We start from the raw sequence: 21,411 nt of genomic DNA, 5'->3' as shown, positions 1-21,411 counted from the left end.
GTAGAGCTGCATGAGGGGGGTCAGGAGTGGCGGGGCTTTCAGTATTAAATACGGTGGTCAAGGGCCTCATTGAGAAGTTGACATTTGAGCAAAGACCTACTTGAAGAAAGTGAGGACTCACCAGGCAGATATCTACTAGAATAAGAGCTTGCCAAGGAGAAGGGCCAGCTAGTGCAAGGGCCCTGGGTCAGGAGCATGCCAGGTATGTCGTGGAAACAGCAGGGAGGTCAGGATGGCTACCACAGAGCCAACAAGGGAGGTAACAAATAAGATGAGGTCAAAGTAGTAGAGGGTCCAACTAGGTACAGCTTTGGCTTCACTCTTAGCGAAATCGGGAGCTGGCGAGGAATCGTGAGTAGAATAATACGATCCGACTGACCAGGCCAATTTTCAACCAACGTGCTGCCTCTCGGCTCTGAATTCATCCTTCAGTTCTTGACTGTAATGATGGACCGGAGTGTGTAAGCATTCTTCTATACACTGAGCACAGTGTTAGGCTTTGTCAGTAAAGGGTGCTGAAGGGGCACTGCAGGAAGGACACCTCCTGGTCCCCACTGCTGCCTTTACTTTCTTCTGGCTCCTGCTGCGTGGTGTGCAGGGGGGGAGTACATCCAGTGGTGCCCTGGCCTAGTCGTACACCCAGGCATCCAGTCCCTCAGCCACCTGGAGCCTTGGTCACACACCCCCTCCCAAGCAGGACGCCATGTACTCCAGGCTTCACACCCACAGCAGCACCCCAACTCCCCCCCCACACCCAAGCCCGCCAGCTGGGGCTCACCTACACCTGAGAAGGTGGTTTCTTCCCCAGCTACTGTGGACCAGCTCTATCCCCGGCAACTCAGCGCACTTTCCTACCAGCAACCTTAGCCTGCAACTATACTGTCTCCGATGAGGTCTGAACCCCAGCCTTGAGGAGAGGGTCCCCCTCCAAGTTGGCCCTTCCTTGGGGAGTGTCTCTCAGTCCTAGACTATCCTGTAGAGTTCTCTCTACATCATTATGGTCACCCTCCTATCATAACAATTCTTTATATTAAACTTCCCCCTTTAAAATCACCTGTGGTTTCTGTCTCCTGCAGGGACCCAGACTTTCATACACAAATGGTACTAGGAGTGGTTCTAAGAGACAAAGCCACAAAAATGGGATTTAAGGATTGGTTTGGTCATGCCCTTGAGCTTGAGTGCAGGGCTGAGTTCCCTGTCAATGAGAAACAAGAAGTTAGTAATCTGTAGCAGGTAGTAGAATCAATTAATGAAGCTATCATTTGTGGTTGACAGAAAATGAGTACTAACTGAGGCACATGCCTTGGAAACCCAAGTGGCTGCTGCACTTGACCATCATGGCAGTAATGATGAAAATAAGGACTGCGACGTGGGGTGGGTTCCTCTGAGCACACCAGAGCGCTTACAGAGAGGAAACAACAAGCTCCGGGCTAACTCCTAGCTCCACTCAGTCTGAGAGATTCCATGGCAGCCTTGAAACCATCTCTCTCTCTCTCTTTTTTTATTTTTTTTTTGTAGCCACAGAGCTGATTTAGCTGAAAATCAGGCACAAAATTTAATTTTAAGGGCTGTTGAATTAAAACAATAGTTGAATTCAGAGTCTCGCCAAGTTTCTCCTGTGTAATTCAGGACATGTATTAGTAAAGAATGGGATCCTCAAACTTAGAATGGAGACATCTGGTTGTACCTGGATGAAACTGACTAACTTAAACCTCCCAGTCCTCTGAGCCTCCTTTACCAGTAGAAGCAGCTTGCCTTCCACTATCAGAGAAACCTAGCCTTCCACTGCTTACAATTCCTAGGACAACTACTTAGGGCAGATGTCATGAAAGGGGATGCTCACTCAGACCCACCCTAACCATTCCAGATGTCGCTAGCAGGTATATACACTATGACCTAAGGAAAATAGTTTACACACCAAAAGAACTGCAAGACTTTGCTGATAAACTAGCAGAAACCCATGGAACACATGTGGGAATGGATTCTAAAGGTGTTAGAACAAGAAGAGTGGAATGTAACACTGTATCTGGTTTCATTAATTGATGTGTGCCCACTTACTAGAGCAGAGCTCAGTAAGCTGTTTCTGTAAATAAAATTTTACTGGAACACAGTCACATCCCTTCATTACACACTGCCTAAGGCTGCTTTCATGCTACAATGGCAAAGTTGAGTAGTTTTGACAAAAAGCATAGAACCCACAAAAACCTAGGGATGACTATAATACACTGAGAAAAGTGTTCTGTCAAAATTATCTTGAGGGCTTCCCTGGTGGCGCAGTGGTTCAAAGTCTGCCTGGCGATGCAGGGGACAGGGGTTCATGCCCCGGTCCGGGAAGATCCCACATGCCGCGGAGCAGCTGGGCCCATGAGCCATGGCTGCTGGGCCTGCGCATCCGGAGCCTGTGCTCCGCAACGGAAGAGGCCACAACAGTGAGAGGCCCGCATACAGAAAAAAAAAAAAAAAAAAAAAAAAAAAATTATCTTGAATTTTTCCTGGTACTTATAGTTGTAACTTAAGTTACATGGAAAATGCTCTTATGTTGGATATACACGCATTTGAATGTTGTGCATTTATTTTATTAATCTAGTTCACCCAGAATCCTGTATATATTTTTAAATATTTTATTTAAACAGTAAATAATATTTATTTTAAATGTTATCCAAAAAAAAGAACTATAAATTAGAATTCACTAAGGCGGCCACTGAGTGTTTTGGCTCCAAGATACAAACCTAATGCAGCACGAAACTGAGATAAAGCATCAGCTAGCTGTCCAGCTGCAAGTAGTTGCTTATCAAGGAAAAATGGCGTTTGCTGCTATACAAGAGTGGCAAAGAGGGCTACATCTGGAACCCAGGGGATTCTCTAGGGTGTTAGTACTTCCATACCCAATACTAAAGGTTAATTAAAAACTACAGCAACCAAAAACAGAACAGTTAAGCACTCAGACCCTTCAGGAACAAAGGTTTGGGTTACACCATCAGGTAAAGAAGCCAGAGTAGCTGAGGTTCCAGCCAAAGACATGAGAAGTATGGAACAGGAAGTTGACAAAGGATGCCATATATATCAACTCTGACCTCATGACTAATTACAGACTCAGGACTGTAGTAGCTTTGCACATTTTCTCTTTGCTTATTTATACACGTTTATTTGTATATGCAGTCAATCCTCACAATTCACAGATTTTGTAACTCAGAATTTGCCCACTCCTGAAAATTCATTTGTAACCCCCTCCAATTCATCTGTAATCCCCAAATTAATATTCAGGGCGCCTTGGCAGTCATTTGAGGACATGTGAATGTGCAGAATGGTGACACACTTGAGTCACTCAAAGTGCACGTTCTGAGCTGAAGTCAAACAAGGTGATACTTTTTCTTCCTGTGTGAGCTCTCATGTTATAAGCAAGTGTCCTTTCTACAGTGTATTTAGTGTCATGTTTTTTATTCTTGTGGGTTTTTTTTTTTTTTTTTTTGGTTATTTCACTGTTTAAAATGGCCCCCAAGCATAGTGCTGCCTAGTGTTACTAAGGGCAAGAGACTGTACTGTGCCTTTCAAAGAAAATACGTTTGGGGAATTCCCCAGAGGTCCAGTGGTTAGGACTTCGTGCTTCCATTGAGGGGGCATGGGTTCGACCCCTGGTTGGGGAACTAAGATCCTGCGAGCCACGCAGAGCGGGCAAAAAACTAAAAAAAATTTTTTTAATTAAATAAAAGAAAATATGTTTGTTAGGTAAGCTTCATTCAGACATGAATGATAATGCTGCTGGCCATGAGTTCAATGTTAGTCAATCAATAATATATATTAAATAAGATATTTTTAAACAGAAACACACACAAAACAAGGTTATGTTTTGATCTGCTGACAAACACGTAGTGACCTGAGGCCTTGCAGGATCCTAACCCTGAATTTCCTCCCAGGTACAATGGTTCAATATTTGCTAATTCAACGTTCATAAAGACATATGGAAAATAACTACCATGAATAAGGAGAATCAACTATACTAACCATATTTTCTCTAATTCCCATTTTTATTTTATAATATGCTGTTGGAATTAACTTTACAATTTCGTTTTTATATAACTGAATACTGAACAGGACAGTGATGGACTAAGAGCAGTAATTAGTAATAGCCAGTAACAGACACAATGACTGTGGAAATGTATCTTCCCAACCAGGGTACAGGTGACAATTTCTTCGCTTATAAGAAGAGCTGTACCTTGTTAGGTAGGAAATAGAGTATTTTTGTTGTTCGGAAGTTCAAATGTGTGTAGAAGGTGCGTATGGACACTAAGCAGCCAAAGCATTTCTCTTTTACAGGGAACATGATGCTACATGTTTCAGTGTGCTAAAGGGACACTGCAGGAAAAAAAAAATCCGAAGTCACCCCTCAGGAAGGCGGGGGGATGCACGGGCAGGAGCTGGAGGGGCTCTCCAGGGCGCCGAGCGCTCAAGCCCCGGTGGAGGCCAGGGTTACACAGGCACACGCGGTTATCAAAGCCCAGAAGATTTATACTTGGACAAAGTGGACATTTTATTGTATCTAAATTTTAATCCCCCCAAAAAACTACTGATGGTATGCATGTTAAAGTATTTAGGGACCTGTGTATTGATGTTATTTTGAAAAACATTTTTTAAAAAAGGATTAATGAATGGATGGATAGAGAAATGCCCAGATAGATATGTGTTAAAAACAAGCATACTGGACTTCCCTGGCGGTCCGGTGGTTAAGACTATCTGCGCTCCCAATGCAGGGGGCACAGGTTCAATCCCTGGTCGGGGAACGAAGATCCCGCATGCTGCATGACGCAGCCAAAAGAAAACAAAAACCAAGTATACTAATTACATTAATGGTAGAGTTTAGGTGACGGGTATAGGACTGGACAGTATAAAACTGTTTCAGGGCTCCCCTGGTGGTGCAGTGGTTGAGAATCTGCCTGCTAATGCAAGGGACATGGGTTCGAGCCCTGGTCTGGGAAGATCCCACATGCCGCAGAGCAACTAGGCCCGTGAGCCACAACTACTGAGCCTGCGCGTCTGGAGCCGGTGCTCCACAACAAGAGAGGCCGCGATAGTGAGAGGCCCGTGCACTGCGATGAAGAGTGGTCCCCGCCTGCCACAACTAGAGAAAGCCCTCGCACAGAAACGAAGACCCAATACAGCAAAAATAAATTAATAAACTCCTACCCCCAACATCTTCTTTAAAAAAAAAAAAAAAAAAAAAAAAACTGTTTCAACTTTGCAAAATGTTTAGTAACAAAATGTTGGGAAAACGTACACTACAGTAAGTGTTTGGATGGGAGGAATACACACAGGGTGCTGTGAGGGCACAAGTGAAGGCGCCTAACACCTGTAGTTAAAATTAAATTTAAAATTCAACTTCTCAGTCTCACTAGTCACAGTGTAAATGCTGGACAGCTAGCGGCTAGTGTGTGGGACAGCAAGGAAGATACAGAATATTTGCCACCATCACAGAAAGTTCTACGGGACAGTGCTGGGGGTGAGGTGGGGGATACAGTCTCCCCGAGGTCCCCCCTGAAACCTGACCAACAAATGGGGAGGATGGACCTGTGGGAAAAGGCTGAAGAGAGAAACCAGCACTCCAAACACAAAGAACATCATACTTAGAAGCCCAGAGCTCAAGATTAATGAGGCTTTCAGAGAACTCAAAGTCCAGGATTTCAGCCAGCTCTCCTCTCCATCATGACTTCATCGCTCTGAGTGGGTCACTTTCACTGCTAGAGGATTCCAGTAAACAGCCAGAAGGGAAGAGGGAAACCAATAAACTCCCCGTTACAATAACCCAGGCGACATGACGCTGACCTGACCGTGGAGTAGTAGCAGTGGAAACAGAGAAGAATACACTGCTTAGAAAAATAAGAGAAATAAAAAGACGACTACCTGCGACTTATGTCAACTGTCTGGATGCAGAGGTCAAGTGAAGAAAGAGCAGGAGTCCAGGAAGACACCCAGAGCAACTATTTGAGCAATTGCCTGCTATTTCAGTCATCAAAAGCTAGTGAATTCCTGATTTCATCGAATAGAGCAAAAAGCCAAATGAAATGCACTTTACCTTACTATTTACCCTACTAAACAAAGCAGCTTGCTTTTCCTATTCCTGGTCTGCAGTTTCTGTATAGTGTTTTATTACCTTGGCTGCCTGTTGGCGCCCTCTGTACAACAGAGGAAGGGAAAAAGGGAGGGGGGAAGGAGGAAACTTTAACTTGGTGGTCTCAAAAATTTGGAGCCCTAAAACTATAATTTAGAGATAAAATGCACCCCTTTGTTCACAGCAGCACTATTCACAACAGGCAAGACATGGAAACAATCTACTGAATGTCCATCAAAAGATGAATGGATAAAGATGTGGTACATATATACAATGGAATACTGCTCTGCCATAAAAATGAATGAGATAATGCCATTTGCAGCAACATGGATGGACCTAGAGATTATCATACTAAGTGAAGTCAGTCAGAAAAAGACAAATACCATATGATATCACTTATATGTGCAATCTAAAATATGACACAAATGAACTTATCTACAAAGCAGAAACAGAGTCACAGACACAGAAAACAGACTTGTGGTTGCCAGTGGGGAAAAGGGGGTGGGGGGAGGAATGGATTGGGAGTTTGGGATTAGCAGGTGTAAACTGTTATACATAGAATGGATAAATAAAAAGGTCCTACTGTATAGCACAGGGAACTATATTCAATATCCTGTGATAAACCCTAAAAGAATATGAAAAAGAATGTATGTGTGTGTATATATATATATATATATATGTATGTATGTATAACTGAATCACTGTGCTGTACAACAGAATTTAACACATTTTAAGTCAACTATATTTCAATAAAATTAATTTAAAAAAAAAACTCAGGGTCCTGCACAGCCCTATTTGTTTAGGGGAACAATGTGAAAATATCTAACCTATTTAAGAGCATGTGGGTAAAATTTGGAGAAATCAGTTGGGGGATTTCAGCGGGCTGGGAAAGTATTGTTATTTTTCCCACTTAAAATGAAGATATAGGCTCCTGCCCTGTGAAAATTCACTATGTAATATAGATTTAGAAACTGATTATATTCAGAATGTGAGGGTCACCTCTTTCCACCTATTCCATACTATATCCAAAAATATAACCTACTTCTCATAACGAAGATTATGGAAATTAATGTTTCATTTAAAAAATGTTACTGAAATCTATATGTAAGACCGTGGCCATAACAGTAATGAGTAAGGCAGTCTCTCCCAAAAAAGTAACGAGGAGAATCCAGCAGGCTTTAGCTTTATGAGAACTCCCTAGACTGCAGGTAATCATGGACTCTGAAGAGAGAGGCCATTTTCCAGCATTACATTGGAGTCTCTGCCACATACTGAAGTATTTACAGAATACATAATGTGAAGAATGGGACTGACTTCAAAATAATCTTGGAGAGGAGGATAAAGATATAGATGAAATAGGAGCGACCCAGTGTTGGTAATTTTTGAAGCTGGGTGACAGACGGTACACAGTGGTAAATGATACTATTTTCTCTACTTTGGTATATTTTTAAGATTTTCCAAAAACAAAATTTTTAAATTTAAATCCTTTCAATGAGGAGAAGACTGGCTGATAAAAACTACCCCTTACATTAAAAAAAATTTTTTTTGAAGAAAGTAGTTCATGGGGACTAGAGTAAGACAGTCACCTAAGCACATGAGCCTACCTCCCAACATGCTCAAATTCTAGAAATGACAGAATTCACTTAAAAAGATAAATGCATAACCTTTCTGGAAAAAAAAATTTTTTTTAAAGAAGAAGAGGGCCACCTAAAAAACAGAAATTTGGGAAAAATTCTCAAAACATAAAAAGGACAGGATTAGATTGGTGGGCAAAATCATATCCAAAGACCCTCTCAGGGGAAATGTACCATGGAGGTGGCTGCAGTTCTCTGAGGGATCCAAACTCTGACACAAGGAAAAGGAAGGGGCCCTGGGGATTTCTCAGCCTCCAGACAGGCAATCAGCCTTCGCCCACAATCAGAATTCAAAGATTAGCAATGAGCAATTCTGAAAAACAAAGATAATCATAAAATCAATCCATAAGAAACTAACACCAAATAAGAAAATTAAGGAACCAAACTTAGTGGAGCAAAAAGAAAGACAAAATCTAAAAATGAATACAATTGACATTCTTACAGATCCACAGGACGCCACACACATTAAAAAACAGACCAAATGTCTATGCACTGACTAACCCAGCAGTAGGGATGCAGTGGAGAAAAAGATGGATAAACAAGATCATTTCTGCCAGAGGGAAGGAAGAGGAGTACTTAATATAGTCAAATAAGTCCTCCCTAAGAAGATGTTTGAGTTAAAGCATAAAAGGCGGGAGAGCAGTCCTGAATGACAAGAAGCCTCCAGCATGCCAGAACATGACCAGGCAAGGAGCAGAAAATAAGCTCAAAGGGCTTGGGTAGGACCAAGGTCAACTTTAAGGAATCAAAAGGAGGCTCCCAGCATGTTAAGTAGGATAGAGGATTCAGGCAATATAGATCACACTGGGCCTTGCAGGCTACGGTAAGAAATCTGGGTTTTATTCTAAGAGCAAAGGGAAGTCATTAGATAGCTTTTTAGCAAGGAACTGACTATCTGATTTACATTTTAAAAAGATCACTTTGGCTGCGGTGTGGAAAACAGATTAGAGGCGGGCAAGAATGGAAAGGACTGTGGTGGTGTGAACCAAGGATAGCAAGTTGCATTACAGTAAATATACTCAGATTTCATTTATGCTTTAAAAAGAAGATATAGTATGTACTTCTGTACTGTTTAATTTTTTCTAGTAAGAATGTATTCATGCGCTTAAAAAGAAAGTAAACTGAGGAATGTGTTTTGTTAACAAGGTACTGATTAAATAATCACTTGCAGTTGAAAACTTTTAGAGAATATTTGTTAACACTAGAGACATATTTTATAATTAAGCAGCCAAATAAGTCAGGAAAGAAGAGCAAAATAACCCTGCCTTAAATGTTTTCATTAAACTGTAGTTCAAAGATAATAGCATTATAATCAGACACTGCGTGGAATATAGATGATACAGACTCTAAAATTTAAAAGTCCTTATCTTTCATAAATACTAAAATATTTATGAATGAAATGATGTCATGTGAATTGTTCCAAAATAATCCACAGGTATAGATGAAATAAGATTGCTCATGGGTTGAAAACTGTTAAAGCTGGGAGATTAGTACTCGGGGATTCATGATACCATTCCCCACCTTTGTAAATGTAGAAAATTTCACAAAATAAGGTTTTACTTTAAATCTTTTTAAGAGATAGAGGTGGGGAAATTAAAACAATTAAAGATTGTTCATTTTGATCTTCTAAAGGTAAATTCTAATATAAACTCTACACCCATAAACATTTACAGATAGAGGTGGGGAAATTAAAACAATTAAAGATTGTTCATTTTGATCTTCTAAAGGTAAATTCTAATATAAACTCTACACCCATAAACATTTACAGTTCCTAGTGTAAAATATAAAGGATTGTGCATCACTTATGCAGACACATGTGTGCAGAAACCATGTTAAAATGATACTAGAGAATGAACTAGGGATGGAATAAGAATGGTGAAAATGCTGTGTGTGGGCTATGGAAGGATCCAGCCTGTTACAGTAAGAACAGTTAATTACTAGGGCAAGTTGATGGGTTTATCTATGTGTTCTCAACATGTCGGGGAAAGGACGTAGTCTTCAAATTAGCAAGAAGATTTCAAACATCTCCCACTTACATTTTCTCAAAAGGGAAGATCAGATCAATGTACTGAATAGAAGATTCCAGATTGCTTGAGGAGGTAAGAAATTTGGATACAAGATAAACCATTAGTCACAGTACTTTCCTTATCCAGTCATGAAAATGTCTAACAGGAAAGATGTAACACAGAAAGAAATTAAGAACCTACTATATGGTGGATACTTTCAGTATATTTATTTCACTTAATTTTCACAACAAACCTAGAAAGTAAACATCTTTCATACGTTTATAACTGAGGAATCTGAGGCTCAAAGAAGTTACCCAACCTGCCTGAAGACTCACAGTAACTGTCACAATAAGATTCAATTCCAAAGCCTAGCTTTCTTTGCAGCACAGCTCAGGAAACTTTTCCCCATATAAACCAGGCTACGCTTGCTTTCCACAGCTACTAAGCCTTGTATGCTTCACTCACCGAACCCATCATTTAATGTAACATTTTAGCCACAATCCTTTCCAACCTCACAAGCAGAGCCTGAAGTCTAGTGGGAACCAAGAACACACGTGCCAAGTTCCCTGAAGTACTTTGTCCACATGCCCCCAGCCAGACACTCTTCACGGAGAGCCACAGCGGTGTCCTGCCTCAACAGGGCTCGACAGAGCTTGGGTCAAACCGTCGCTGCAGCACCTCCCCACAGCACCCCGGAGGCCCCTCCTCGGCCACCTGCCACCATGACCGAGGCCCCCTCGCGGGTGTGCCGGAGCGACCACCAGGACTCGGAGGCCCCCATCAACCACCAGACCCACCTGGAGCTCTACGCCTCCTCCGTCTACCTGGCCGTGTCTTGCTGCTTTGACCCCGATGGTGCGGCTGTGAAGGACACTGCCTAATATGTTCTTCAGCAGTGTCATGAGGAGAGAGAATACGCTGAGAAACTGATGAAGCTGCGGAACCAACGAGGTGGCTGAATCCCAGACTCTTCGGGATACCAAGAAACTAAACCAGGACAACTGAGCAAGCTGGCTGAACGCAACCGAACACGGGTTACACTGGGAAAACAGTGTGAGTCAGTCCCTACTGGAACGGCACAAACTGTTCACTGACAAATGGTACCCACTTGTGTGATTTCACCGAGACTCACTACCTGAATGAGCAGATGAAATCCGAAGAACTGGGGGACCATGACACCAGCCTGCACAAACGGGGGCCCACGAATCTGGCATGGCAAAGTATCTCTCTTACAAGCACACCCTGGGAGACAGGGACACTGAGAGCTGAGCCTCGGGCTGGCTTCCCATGGCCACAGGGTCACTTTCCTGGTCACCAAGGCAGTGCATGCACGTTGGGGTCACCTTTACCTCTTCTATAAGTTGCACCAGAACATCCACCTACACTCTTTCATTTATACTATTCCTTCAAATAAAATAACGTGGTATCCCTCCAGAAAGTTATGTATACTGCCACCACAAAGGTCGAGCTCCTCTCCAAACTAAGTTTCTCTTGCCTTCTATGATTAAAAGAGGTATCCAGCATTTCTCTGTGCCTTTTAAATAAAACTCAGATCTTTATTATGTTACAATTTTACCCAATATAATTTCTACTTAATAATGTGATAAGTAAATACCACTTCCTCTACAAAAATTTCAATCATCCAGGGAGAATTATTATTCCTCCAGTGCACCTTGGTCACTTTTACATAACAGAACTTGCCATAGTGTACGTGGCGGTTGTGTAGGCCCCCTTCTCCCCGAAAGAGATGGTGTGCCTCCTAACTGGGATCTTCTCTCACCTTCCTCCAAATCCAGCCCCCATGCTACTGCAAGAGCAATCCTCCCAAGATGCACTCCTAGTAACAATTCTGCAGTATTTTCAGGTCGCTGGCTAGATTCAACCTAAGTCCCTTCAGATCTAAAGGCAAACAAGACCCTTCTTGATCAGGTCCCTTGATGTGGGTCCAGCCTTATCACCCCTCACTCCTTCACCTCTTACTTTACACTCCAATAACATAATGAACTGGTTGAACTTTCCTGAACATACTAGTTCTTATGCTGCATCCCTTTAAACTTGCTGTTCCATGAAAAGGCCTTCCCCACTTGCCCACCTGGAAAATTCCCACTCCTCCATCAGGATTCTGCCCTCAAATGCTGGTTCCTTTGTGAAACTTTCCCTAACTACCTCAGTGAGATGGTGGGAAAAGTTCCTCCTGTGCTCTTGCTATACTGTTCATCCCTCCACTCACAAGTACATGACTTCACTTTGCAATACCACAGTCTCAATAAGCTGACCTTCACAGTTTGCCTGCCTCTCACAACCCCCATAGTCCCAAACCTGATCAAAAGCAAGTCGGAGAGAATGAACGGTCTTTTCTTCTTTTTATCACCTAGTTCAGTACCTTGCACAAAGCAGACACTCAATATTTACTGAATGAATGTAACTAAATTCCTTCTTAAATGTATAGTTCATCAGAAATATAGAAGCTAAGATGTGTAATAACAATTAAAAAATCAAACTGACACGACTACCAAAGACTCATAAAGACACTAATGTGTTTCCTAAAAAATTGCACATGTGGCTGTTTTTGCAATATCTCAACTGTGTTATTTTGAGCCATGGATCATTTTTTATTCCATTGCCACATCCTGGGAGACAGTGACAATGAAAGCAGTCTCCTAATTCTGAGAGATCAGGCAACCGAACATCCTGCCATCTCCAGAACAGAATTAAACAATAGGCTTCTCCATAGACAAGCATCAACCAAAGGTCAGCAAAATATACAGGAAGGACAGGAAAAAAGGCGGAGTAGCTAAATCTTTCACTGAAGTTAGTATTAGAATCTGTCATAGTTTAGAGAGCAAAATATAAAGAATTTTAAGAAACATAAAGTTGAGGGGCTAAAAGTATGATGTGCTGAGAGTCACAATCAAGACTGGAGCAACCAGACTGAAAAAGGCAAGAACAAAAGGTCAGAGGTGCTCAGGCTCCAGCCGAGGCCAGGTGGCAGAACGGAAGCAAGTTTAGGGTGGTTGTTCAGGTTGGAGCACTTCAATGTCAGGGAGGAGGAGAACCTTAAGATCATTCTAAAGAGGAACACAAGGAAAAAAAAAAAAGTACTGTCTGTAAAAGGTCCCATCTAAATCCAAGATCAAAGCAAGATGGGGCAGAGTCTGAAAAAAGTCTCATGGCAGAAACACAGAAAACAGTGGAATCTGGCCACGAAAGAGCAAGAAGGTCATTATCTTAGCAATTCCACAGTCAGTGCGGACCAATGACGAAACAGTTTTAATAAAAGTACACTGCGCTGGAAACCCTAGACCTTGTAAGCATCTCTTTCCAATTACTCTAACCTAAAAAGTGTTTTAGTATACAAAGCCAAACTGAAAGGAAGAAAAGGCTGAGTAGTTATGTAGCAAGTACATGGGAACAATGCCTGCACGAAATCTTCCTGGATAAACTAGGAAAATAAAATCTACTGTAACCAAGTTTGCTCAGTTTCAATGCACATTAGTCTTTGTTTCAATTAACTATGGAGGCATAAATGTTGTGATGGGACTCCTTGTTCAAGTAATTTCAACTTGGAAAATAAGTGTGCAATGGTCCTTACCCAAAAAAAAGAAAAAAGTTAAAACAGTCAACCTCACTCATCCATTCTAAAAATACTTATTGCACATCTACTTCAGGTCAACATGTTTTAGGTAGAGAGACAAGGGTGTTTTCCATAAAGCTTGTATTCTAGAGGAACAGACAGACAAGAAATACAAATGAGGTAGTTCAAGACAATATTAAGTTTTAGGAAGAAACTACAAAAAGGTAAAGGGAGAGTATTAGCTGACCTAGAGCGTGCTTCTTACATAATATGTCAGGACTGAAACATGAAGGCTCATTTGGCTGTTCTCTGAAATCTTCAGAGTATAGGAACAACAGGAATAAAGACACTTAGTCAGAAAATGAGCTCAGCATTTGGAAGTAAAGTTGATGTGGCAGGAGCCTAGTGATGGAGAAGATTAAGATGAAAAGAGACGTAAGTAAATAGGAGTCAGATAAGTAAGGCTTTGCAGTATTAGTGGAGTACTAGGTTGAGAAGAGAACAGAAGATGGGAATAGAGCAGTAGCGACTACCAGCCACTCTTTAAAGTTCTGCTATCAAAACTTTGGAAACACTATAGTGGAAATACTATCGCATGTTGAAGTGCTGATGTCAATGACCCAGAAGAGGAAGAAAATGATGATACACGAGAAAAGCAGTAACTGTAGAAGCAATATTTTCAGAAGGCAAGAGGAAATGGAATCCAGGGTGTAAGTATAGGAATTGGATTTTGCCAGGAATAGGGATGCTTTAGCCATTAATATAAGAAAATTAGCAGAATGGGTAGAGATGCAAGTAGGCTAGTAAATTCAGAGGTAGAAAGAGGAAATTGCCCTGTGATGGCTTTCATTTTCCCAATAAAGATAAGGTCTGAAAGAATGAGGCAACAGAAGAAAGAAAAGGAGGGTTTAAATTGGAGATTTAAGGAAAGAGAAAGAGGCTTGAGACACTGATTTTCAATAGACATACTAGGGAATTGTAGGAATGTTAGCAGTACTGAGTGTGCATGTGAAATAGAGATTATATGCTCAAAATGAGACCAGTCAGCAAGGTTATCTTCATTTTTCTCCATCCATGTTCAGCTGTGAGGTTTGAAAAACAAGTTGGCCAAGTTGGATTTAATCAGTTCAAATTTTGCCAAGTGAGTAAAACAAAAGAGTACAGGGGCAAGAAAATTAAAGGATGTTTTCAGTGGAGTGACTACAAGATGGACCGCTAAATCTACACTGAGAAAGTAGGGAAGAGGACATGGATGCTTCACAAAGCATGTTTTATATCCCCAAGTGGGCTGTAAACTCAAAGGCAAAAACCAAGAGTTCTATACTGCATATACCTCACCAAAGGACTACGGTGACGCCTCTGCTAACTGATTAAATGAGTCTTCTCCATATTCCAGAACTCCATATAACATAAACTCATCAGACTTTTTAAACTTATTAAATTTTTTTTTAAAAAGCAGCATTCCAAAGATCTTGAAAAATCAATTTACGGTTGACATGATGTTTTTGTTCTTAAGAGTGGGTGATTGGGTTCCCATGATTATTTCCATAGAAACAAAGATTAATAGCTGGACAATAACCAAAGGAACACTATGGCAATAGAAATTAAACTTAACCACAATTAATTAACTTCATATGGGAAAGTAAAGCCTAATTACTACAGGGCACCCATCTCAGAACAACCCCCCCACCCCCCCCACCCCCACCCCACCCCACAGAATCTAATCAACTGCATTTCTGGGCACTTAGCAATGCTAACTAGTCAAGTGAATTGGGACTTGGACACTATTGCTAACTATAGCCTATATCATTAAATGAATTTAAAATAATTCTAGAAGCAATCTGATCATCTGCTAAAATACTTAGTTTATAAGAATCTCCCCCTTATCCTCAGGGAATACATTCCAAGACTCCCAGTGGATACCAAAACCACAGACAGTACCGAACCCTATATATACACTATGTTTTTTCCTATACATACACACCTATGATAAAGTTTGATTTATAAATTAAACACAGTAAGAGATTGATAACAATAATAAAATAGAACAATTATAACAATACACTGTAATAAAAGATGTGAATGTGGTCCCCTCTTCTCAAAATATCTTACTGGACAAATATAATGCCTTTTCCATCTTAACTAAGCACTTACCGCACACTGTGGCCACACCCTTTGCAGTCTGAGTTGCGACAGCCAAACTAGCACAAATTTCTTTTTCCTTTTTCACAGTTTTACGGATAGAAGATTCGTTCTTACCATGGATATCAGCAACCTCAGCATACAATTTTTTTTCTTTCCTTACTAAGTCAAGGGCTTCCACTTTTTCACTTAAAGGAAGCACTTTACCGCTTCTCTTTGGCATATCCAAATTTCCGAATTGTCAGCATCACTAGGCTTGCATTTGGGGGCCATTATTAAGTAAAATAAGGGTTACCTGAACACAAGCCCTGCGATACCGCTGATAATCCAGATAGGTACTAAGTGACTAACAGGCGGGATCCATGGGACAACGGGATGATTCATGACCTAAGTGAGACAGCGTGAGATTTCATCATGCTACTCAGAAAAGTTCGCAATTTAAAACTTACGAATTGTTTATTTCTGGAATTTCCCATTTAATATTTTCAGACCACGGTTGACCACAAGTAACTGAAACCGAGAAAAGCGAAACCACAGACAAGGTGGGACTACTGTATATAAATTACTGAAAGTCCTTTGTTTTCCCTACTTTATTCTATTCATATTTAAATAATGTCAAGAAAATCCTAGAAAACACTAAGCATACTTTTAGTAAGTTAGATTCATATAAAAAGTATCACCATCTTTTGTACTCAGGAGATTTCTAACTATTCTTTTCCCAATGTCCAAAATATATGGTTTAGTCAGATCAGTTCAGTGAAATAAAGAAAAATTGAGTCCTGAAAGAATGTTAAGGGAGAAAAAGAGATAAAAGAAGGTTTGGTTCCCAGGTTGTGTTCCTACTTCAATCACCAAATAGAACACACCATGAGGAGAGAATTAAAATAGCTTCCTTATCTGTAATATGAGAATACTAAAGTAGATACTTATACTAAAGTTTTCTTTCTGCTCCAAAAATTCTATTCCCAAACTAGTGCTTTGGACTTCCCTCTTTCAAAGGCCTTTTTGAAAAGGGATGCTAAAAGATTTAACCTTTCAATTCATGAGCCTATCACATATTTTCTTCCTCTGAATTACATTAACAGAAAAGCCTAGAAAAAAAAAAGATGAATATTTTAAATCAGAAAAAACTAGGCCAGCTAAGCTAATTATTGGCGACAGCCTCCAACATATGCAAGTTCTTGCTTCTCATTCACTCTTCTCACACCCGTTCTCGTTTATTTCTTCTCTCCCCAAGCCTTAAGCCTAATAGTGGGATCACACAGTCCTGAATGACTCCAGAGGACATTTAGGTTACAGAACCCAGAGGGAGAACTTATTTGGGAAAACTGGAGCTAACCATTTGCTAATGGAAGTCAGAGGTTCTTTCTTATCTTCATATCCCCATCACCAAATAAAATAATAGATATGTAATAACAGATACCTAAGTTAGCTCCGCTATATAATTTATTACATCAGTGATTCTCACCAGTGATTTCTTTTTAGAAATGTAAAATTTCAGGTCCTACCTAGACTTACTGAATCAAAAATTTGGGGAGTAAGTTTCAGCACTCTGTTTAAAAAGCTCTCCAGGTGATGCACACTCAAGCTTGAGAACCGCTGTATCAAACATGTCAGGAAATCACCTTCCTGTTCATTATTGCTGGTGGCAAGCAAACAAACAAAAATGCTGATTTTTCTCAGCTGCCACCACTTACAAATGCTTGGGCCCACATTGTGCTGTCAACCACTTAACTTCTGTTTCCAGCCCACACACAAGATGAACTTTGGAGTCAAATAACTTGAGTTAAACTTATGGCTCTTAGAGTTAACAGCTATGTGACCTTATCCAAGTTAATTAAACTCTTGGACCCTCAGTTCCCTCATCTGTAAAGCAGAAATAACATAACATACCTCCATGAATAAGAGACAGCTTACAGAAAAGTGTCTAGGACAGTGCCTGGCACACAGACCTTCAATAAATGTAAGATCTTTTTCCTTTCTTCCCTACCACCTGTACCAAGTCCCTGCTACTTTACACAGACAACACCCTAAAGAAGACAGCACTTTAGCACCCCTCTGAGAAATGTTACCAATGCCTCCCATACAGAAAAGCTCTCTGGTGAGGTTTTTCTTCTGGAAAATACCACAGGAGAGACATGAAGTGTTATGAGTCCTACAGAATCATATACAGAACAGCGATTCTAAAAAGGTGGTCTACAAGCTAGTGGAAAAAGCAAATCATTCAAAAGTGTGTACCTGTGTAACTTAAAAAATAATTGATGTTAAGCAGAATATAGGCAACTTTCTCTTTAGTGGCCATAATTAATTAATGACAACTGGGGATTAATGCTAAACTTCACCAGGCAGCGGGTGTTAACATCAGAAAACGCAAAAGAACTGGAATACATGACCTATATTAAAGTGGTCCAGGCATTCCAATTTCACTGTCAAATTCTTTGTCCCAATGTTATCACACTATATATCTTGTTTTGGGGTTCCAAAAAATATATGGTCTCCAGGGGAACCCCCCCTCCAAAAAAAAAAAAACCACTGCCACTAAATGACACCTAAAAATTGGAGAGTATTCCTCCTTTTTTAAAGTTTATAATTTTGAGGGGATTTTACCATAAACAATTCCCAACTTCAGCTCCGCACTCCCTCTAACATTAAGTCCAATATTAAAATGTTTAATCTGACTACTAGCCTATTCATGGGGACGAAAATAGGTCAGTGCACGTGGTATGTCATTATACTCGAATATTTCGCAGGGTAACCAAGTTAGGAGCGTCAGTTCAAGGGGCACTTGCAGGTTTCACTCATACTCCTCAAACTGACAACTAAGAACGGACAGCCCTCTATTTTTGCTGTTCTGTTAGAGTAGCCAACATTCCCAACTGTAGGACCGTAGTGAAACTGAAGCATTCGTATCTTCTTACGGGGACATTCTTCCAGAGAACTCGTAATAGGAAAGCTGAACCAACAACAGGCTGGGAACCGCAAAGCCACAAACTTAGTACCCTGACCGCCGGGAGCTTGATTGCCTGCACCGGCTCCTTAACGCTGCAACCTAACAACTTCTAGACACAAGACAGAGCAGAGCGGGGTGATGGTTACTCACTTTTAACATTCAACACTGTTCCCTTCACCTTACTCAGCAGGACATCATCCCCACCGCCAACCCCCCGGAACTCCAAAGCCAAAGAAGCCTCCCCTTGGGCCACCTTTACCGCCTCCTCTCAGCACCACTGCCCAAGAGTCCCCAGGCGCCAAGCGAGGGTCCCGAGTGAGGCCGGGAGCCGACGGCTGCCCGGGTCTCCGCGTCCCAGGACGCCCCAGAAGCCGCTGCCCGGTGCCCCGCTTCCCCTCGACCCCATTGGCCCCACTCCTCACTCCAAACCCGCTGTCCCGGCCCCGCGGCCCGCCGGTCCCCGCACCTCTTCCCCAGACAAACCCGGAACCGGGAGCCGGCCCCAGCCCAGGGACGGGCTTAGGCCCAAGCCAGGCCGCGGAGTTCCCGGCTCCCGCCCCACCGCCCGGACCGCCCCGAGACTCGTGCCGGGACGGAGGCGGGGAAGCGCTGCGAGGCCTGGCCCGGGAGCCCGCTCCTCCGGCCGGGACAGGACACGACTCACCTTCGTACTGTAGGTCCACCAGGACCAGCAGGAAGGGGAACACCGAGCCCAGCCGGCTGGTCACAGAGCCGGGGGCCACCATGTCCGAGGGCGCGGGCGCTGAGGAGAAGCAAAGGTGCGGGGCCCACCAGCTCCCGCCGGCGCTCACGCTGCAGCTGCGCCCGCCCGCCGTCCGCTCTTGCTCGGGCCTAAGGCGGCTGGCGCCCCGCGGAGGAAGGCAGCGGTGGGCGGGGCCTGGGCGGGGCTACGCCCCGAGCGCCTCCACCGCCCAATCGCCTTCTCCCTGGCCACTTTCCTACGGGGCTCGCCGGGATCGTGGTTCGCGCTGATAGGCTGTGGGGGCCGCCGCCCCCGCCCCTTCTCTGATAGGATAACGTGGAAGCACGAGACAAGACTGCGTCCGCCTGCGGTGGAACTGTCAGGAGCTCCAAACCGCGGCGGCGGGCCGGAGGGAGGCGGCCGGGGAGCTGTGTGGCAGCCGCCGAGTCCGCATGCGCAAGCCGCGGAAGCCTTTTTGGGCCGGTCCCCGCGCACTGGGTCGGCGAGGAGGAGGATGTCAGCAATCCGAGGTTTTCCAGTGTACTATTTGGAGAAAGGTGAATCCGCCGCGTCCGCAGTGAGAAGCCAAACCTGGCCCCAGGAAGTCTGCGGGGGTGGATCGGGGAACAGGACAAGTAGCAGAGCCTGCTACCTCCTTCTGAGAGTCTCGGAACCTACACGGACCGCCGTGAAGAGCGGTGGAGAAACGATCAGGAGAAGCTCGGGCTCAATAAAGTAGGGTGAGCCGACGGAGCCGGGAGCATGTCAGGACAACCAGGTATATTAGGGACCTAAGGGAGGTAAGTGAGAATGACATGGAAGATTAGGACCCATTCCCCGACTGTCCAATGGACCAGCGTGTCCAGAAAAAGAGCAATTCTGGAAGATTCTGTGCAGAAGAAACCAGGGAAGCACAGCAGCTAAGAGAGCAAAGGGCTCTTGAGAGTGCAGCCAACGTCAACTATAAGGAAAAAAAGAGAGACCTGTTAGGACGGATCTTCTATCTTGTACTCAACAGAGGAAACTCAACAAGGTGAAATTCAAGTTACACAATTTGGCGTTAAACTTGTTCACCGCCACTTCCTCCGGCGTCCTCAACACAACGCACACTATGCACCAGTGATGTTGCACATGGGATGAAACAGTAATGCCTTTCTGTGTTAAGCGCTGTCACGTGCAAACTTATCACTTTACCAGTGAGTATGCATTTGCTACCTTGGTGCTACTGCACACTTTAGAACTCATGAATGATAAATGGCATAGTGAATTCGTTATTTCCTAAAAATACACTCAGGAGGGTAAAAGCTTTCTAAGCTTTTATTCCAGAGGGAACTAAGCAAAGGAAATGGTTTGGAGAAAGGGAAAACAAACAAAAAACTGAGTCCCTTAGTAGCTGTGGTGGAAAGCAGTGAAACATAATATGAAGAGCGGAGGATTCAGATCCAAGAAATGTAGTTCCCCACCACAGCTCTTACCTAGGTTATCTTCATCTGTAAAGTGGATATGATACTGATGGCCTCAAAGGTTTGTTTTGAGGTTTCATGAAGTGGGTAAAAATTCTTGTAAATTATAAAGTATTATACAAATGTTACTTATCCGTCTAATAAGAGCGAATCATGAGACTCCTCTTTGGATTTTTTTTTTTTTTTTTGGTTTGTCCTTTTCCTTATCGACCATCACAAAGTGGTGTTAGTGAAAAAAACAGCATTGATTTCAGTGTCTACAAGTAGTGAAGACATCATCCAGATGAGGTACCGTTGCCAAGGCAGCCAACATTGCTGATCAAAATGGAGAAAGAGTTTTGTAAACAAATAATACTACACCATGAATTATCAGCAGAATGCTGCCTGTGATTCTGGTCTTAAGGAAGAAGCAGTGCTAAAGAAGTTCTAAGGATGGAAATTAAAAATGATTAACAAGAGGACAGACCTTGTGCTATAGATAATAAAAACAACAAGGGCCTTCATTGTTGAGTGATTTTGGAAATTCATTGATCAAATTGCATAGCCATGAATCCTAAAGTCTTAAAACTAAGATTTACAAAGTATCTCTTGAAAGAGATAATTTTACAACAAAGGAAACATTTTAAACAGCAATAAGTGTACAGTGCTAAAATTATCCTTATATGTATAAAATGCTTAGGAATGTTTTCTCCAATGTTCATCTGGGCATAGTTTTCACCTGATCACTCTTGCCAATAAAACCAGTGTAATCCAGTGATTGTAGAGAAAATTATAAATATTGTTTGCATTTATCAACATTTATGCCATCCTTTTTATTTTTATTTATTTATTTTTAA

At 42.3% G+C, this 21,411-nt stretch overlaps 1 protein-coding gene and 1 pseudogene across 1 annotated transcript in view; one reads left to right on the top strand and one right to left on the bottom strand.

Moving 5' to 3' along the window:
* Positions 1-19,286, bottom strand: part of DNAJC3 (DnaJ heat shock protein family (Hsp40) member C3) — a 97,437-nt gene extending 78,151 nt beyond the window's left edge. The window contains exon 1 of the mRNA XM_060079704.1: positions 19,074-19,286. Within this exon, the coding sequence (XP_059935687.1) occupies positions 19,074-19,155 (82 nt within the window). The 5' untranslated portion in view covers positions 19,156-19,286. The remainder of the gene's footprint in view (positions 1-19,073) is intronic.
* Positions 10,328-11,005, top strand: LOC132477775 (ferritin heavy chain-like; annotated as a pseudogene).
* Positions 19,287-21,411: the final 2,125 nt, after the last annotated feature.

Source organism: Mesoplodon densirostris, chromosome 17 (assembly GCF_025265405.1).
Source record: "Mesoplodon densirostris isolate mMesDen1 chromosome 17, mMesDen1 primary haplotype, whole genome shotgun sequence".
Taxonomy (NCBI): Eukaryota; Metazoa; Chordata; class Mammalia; order Artiodactyla; family Ziphiidae; genus Mesoplodon; species Mesoplodon densirostris.
Note: the sequence above shows the minus strand (reverse complement) of the source record. Positions and strands in the feature narration are given on the sequence as shown.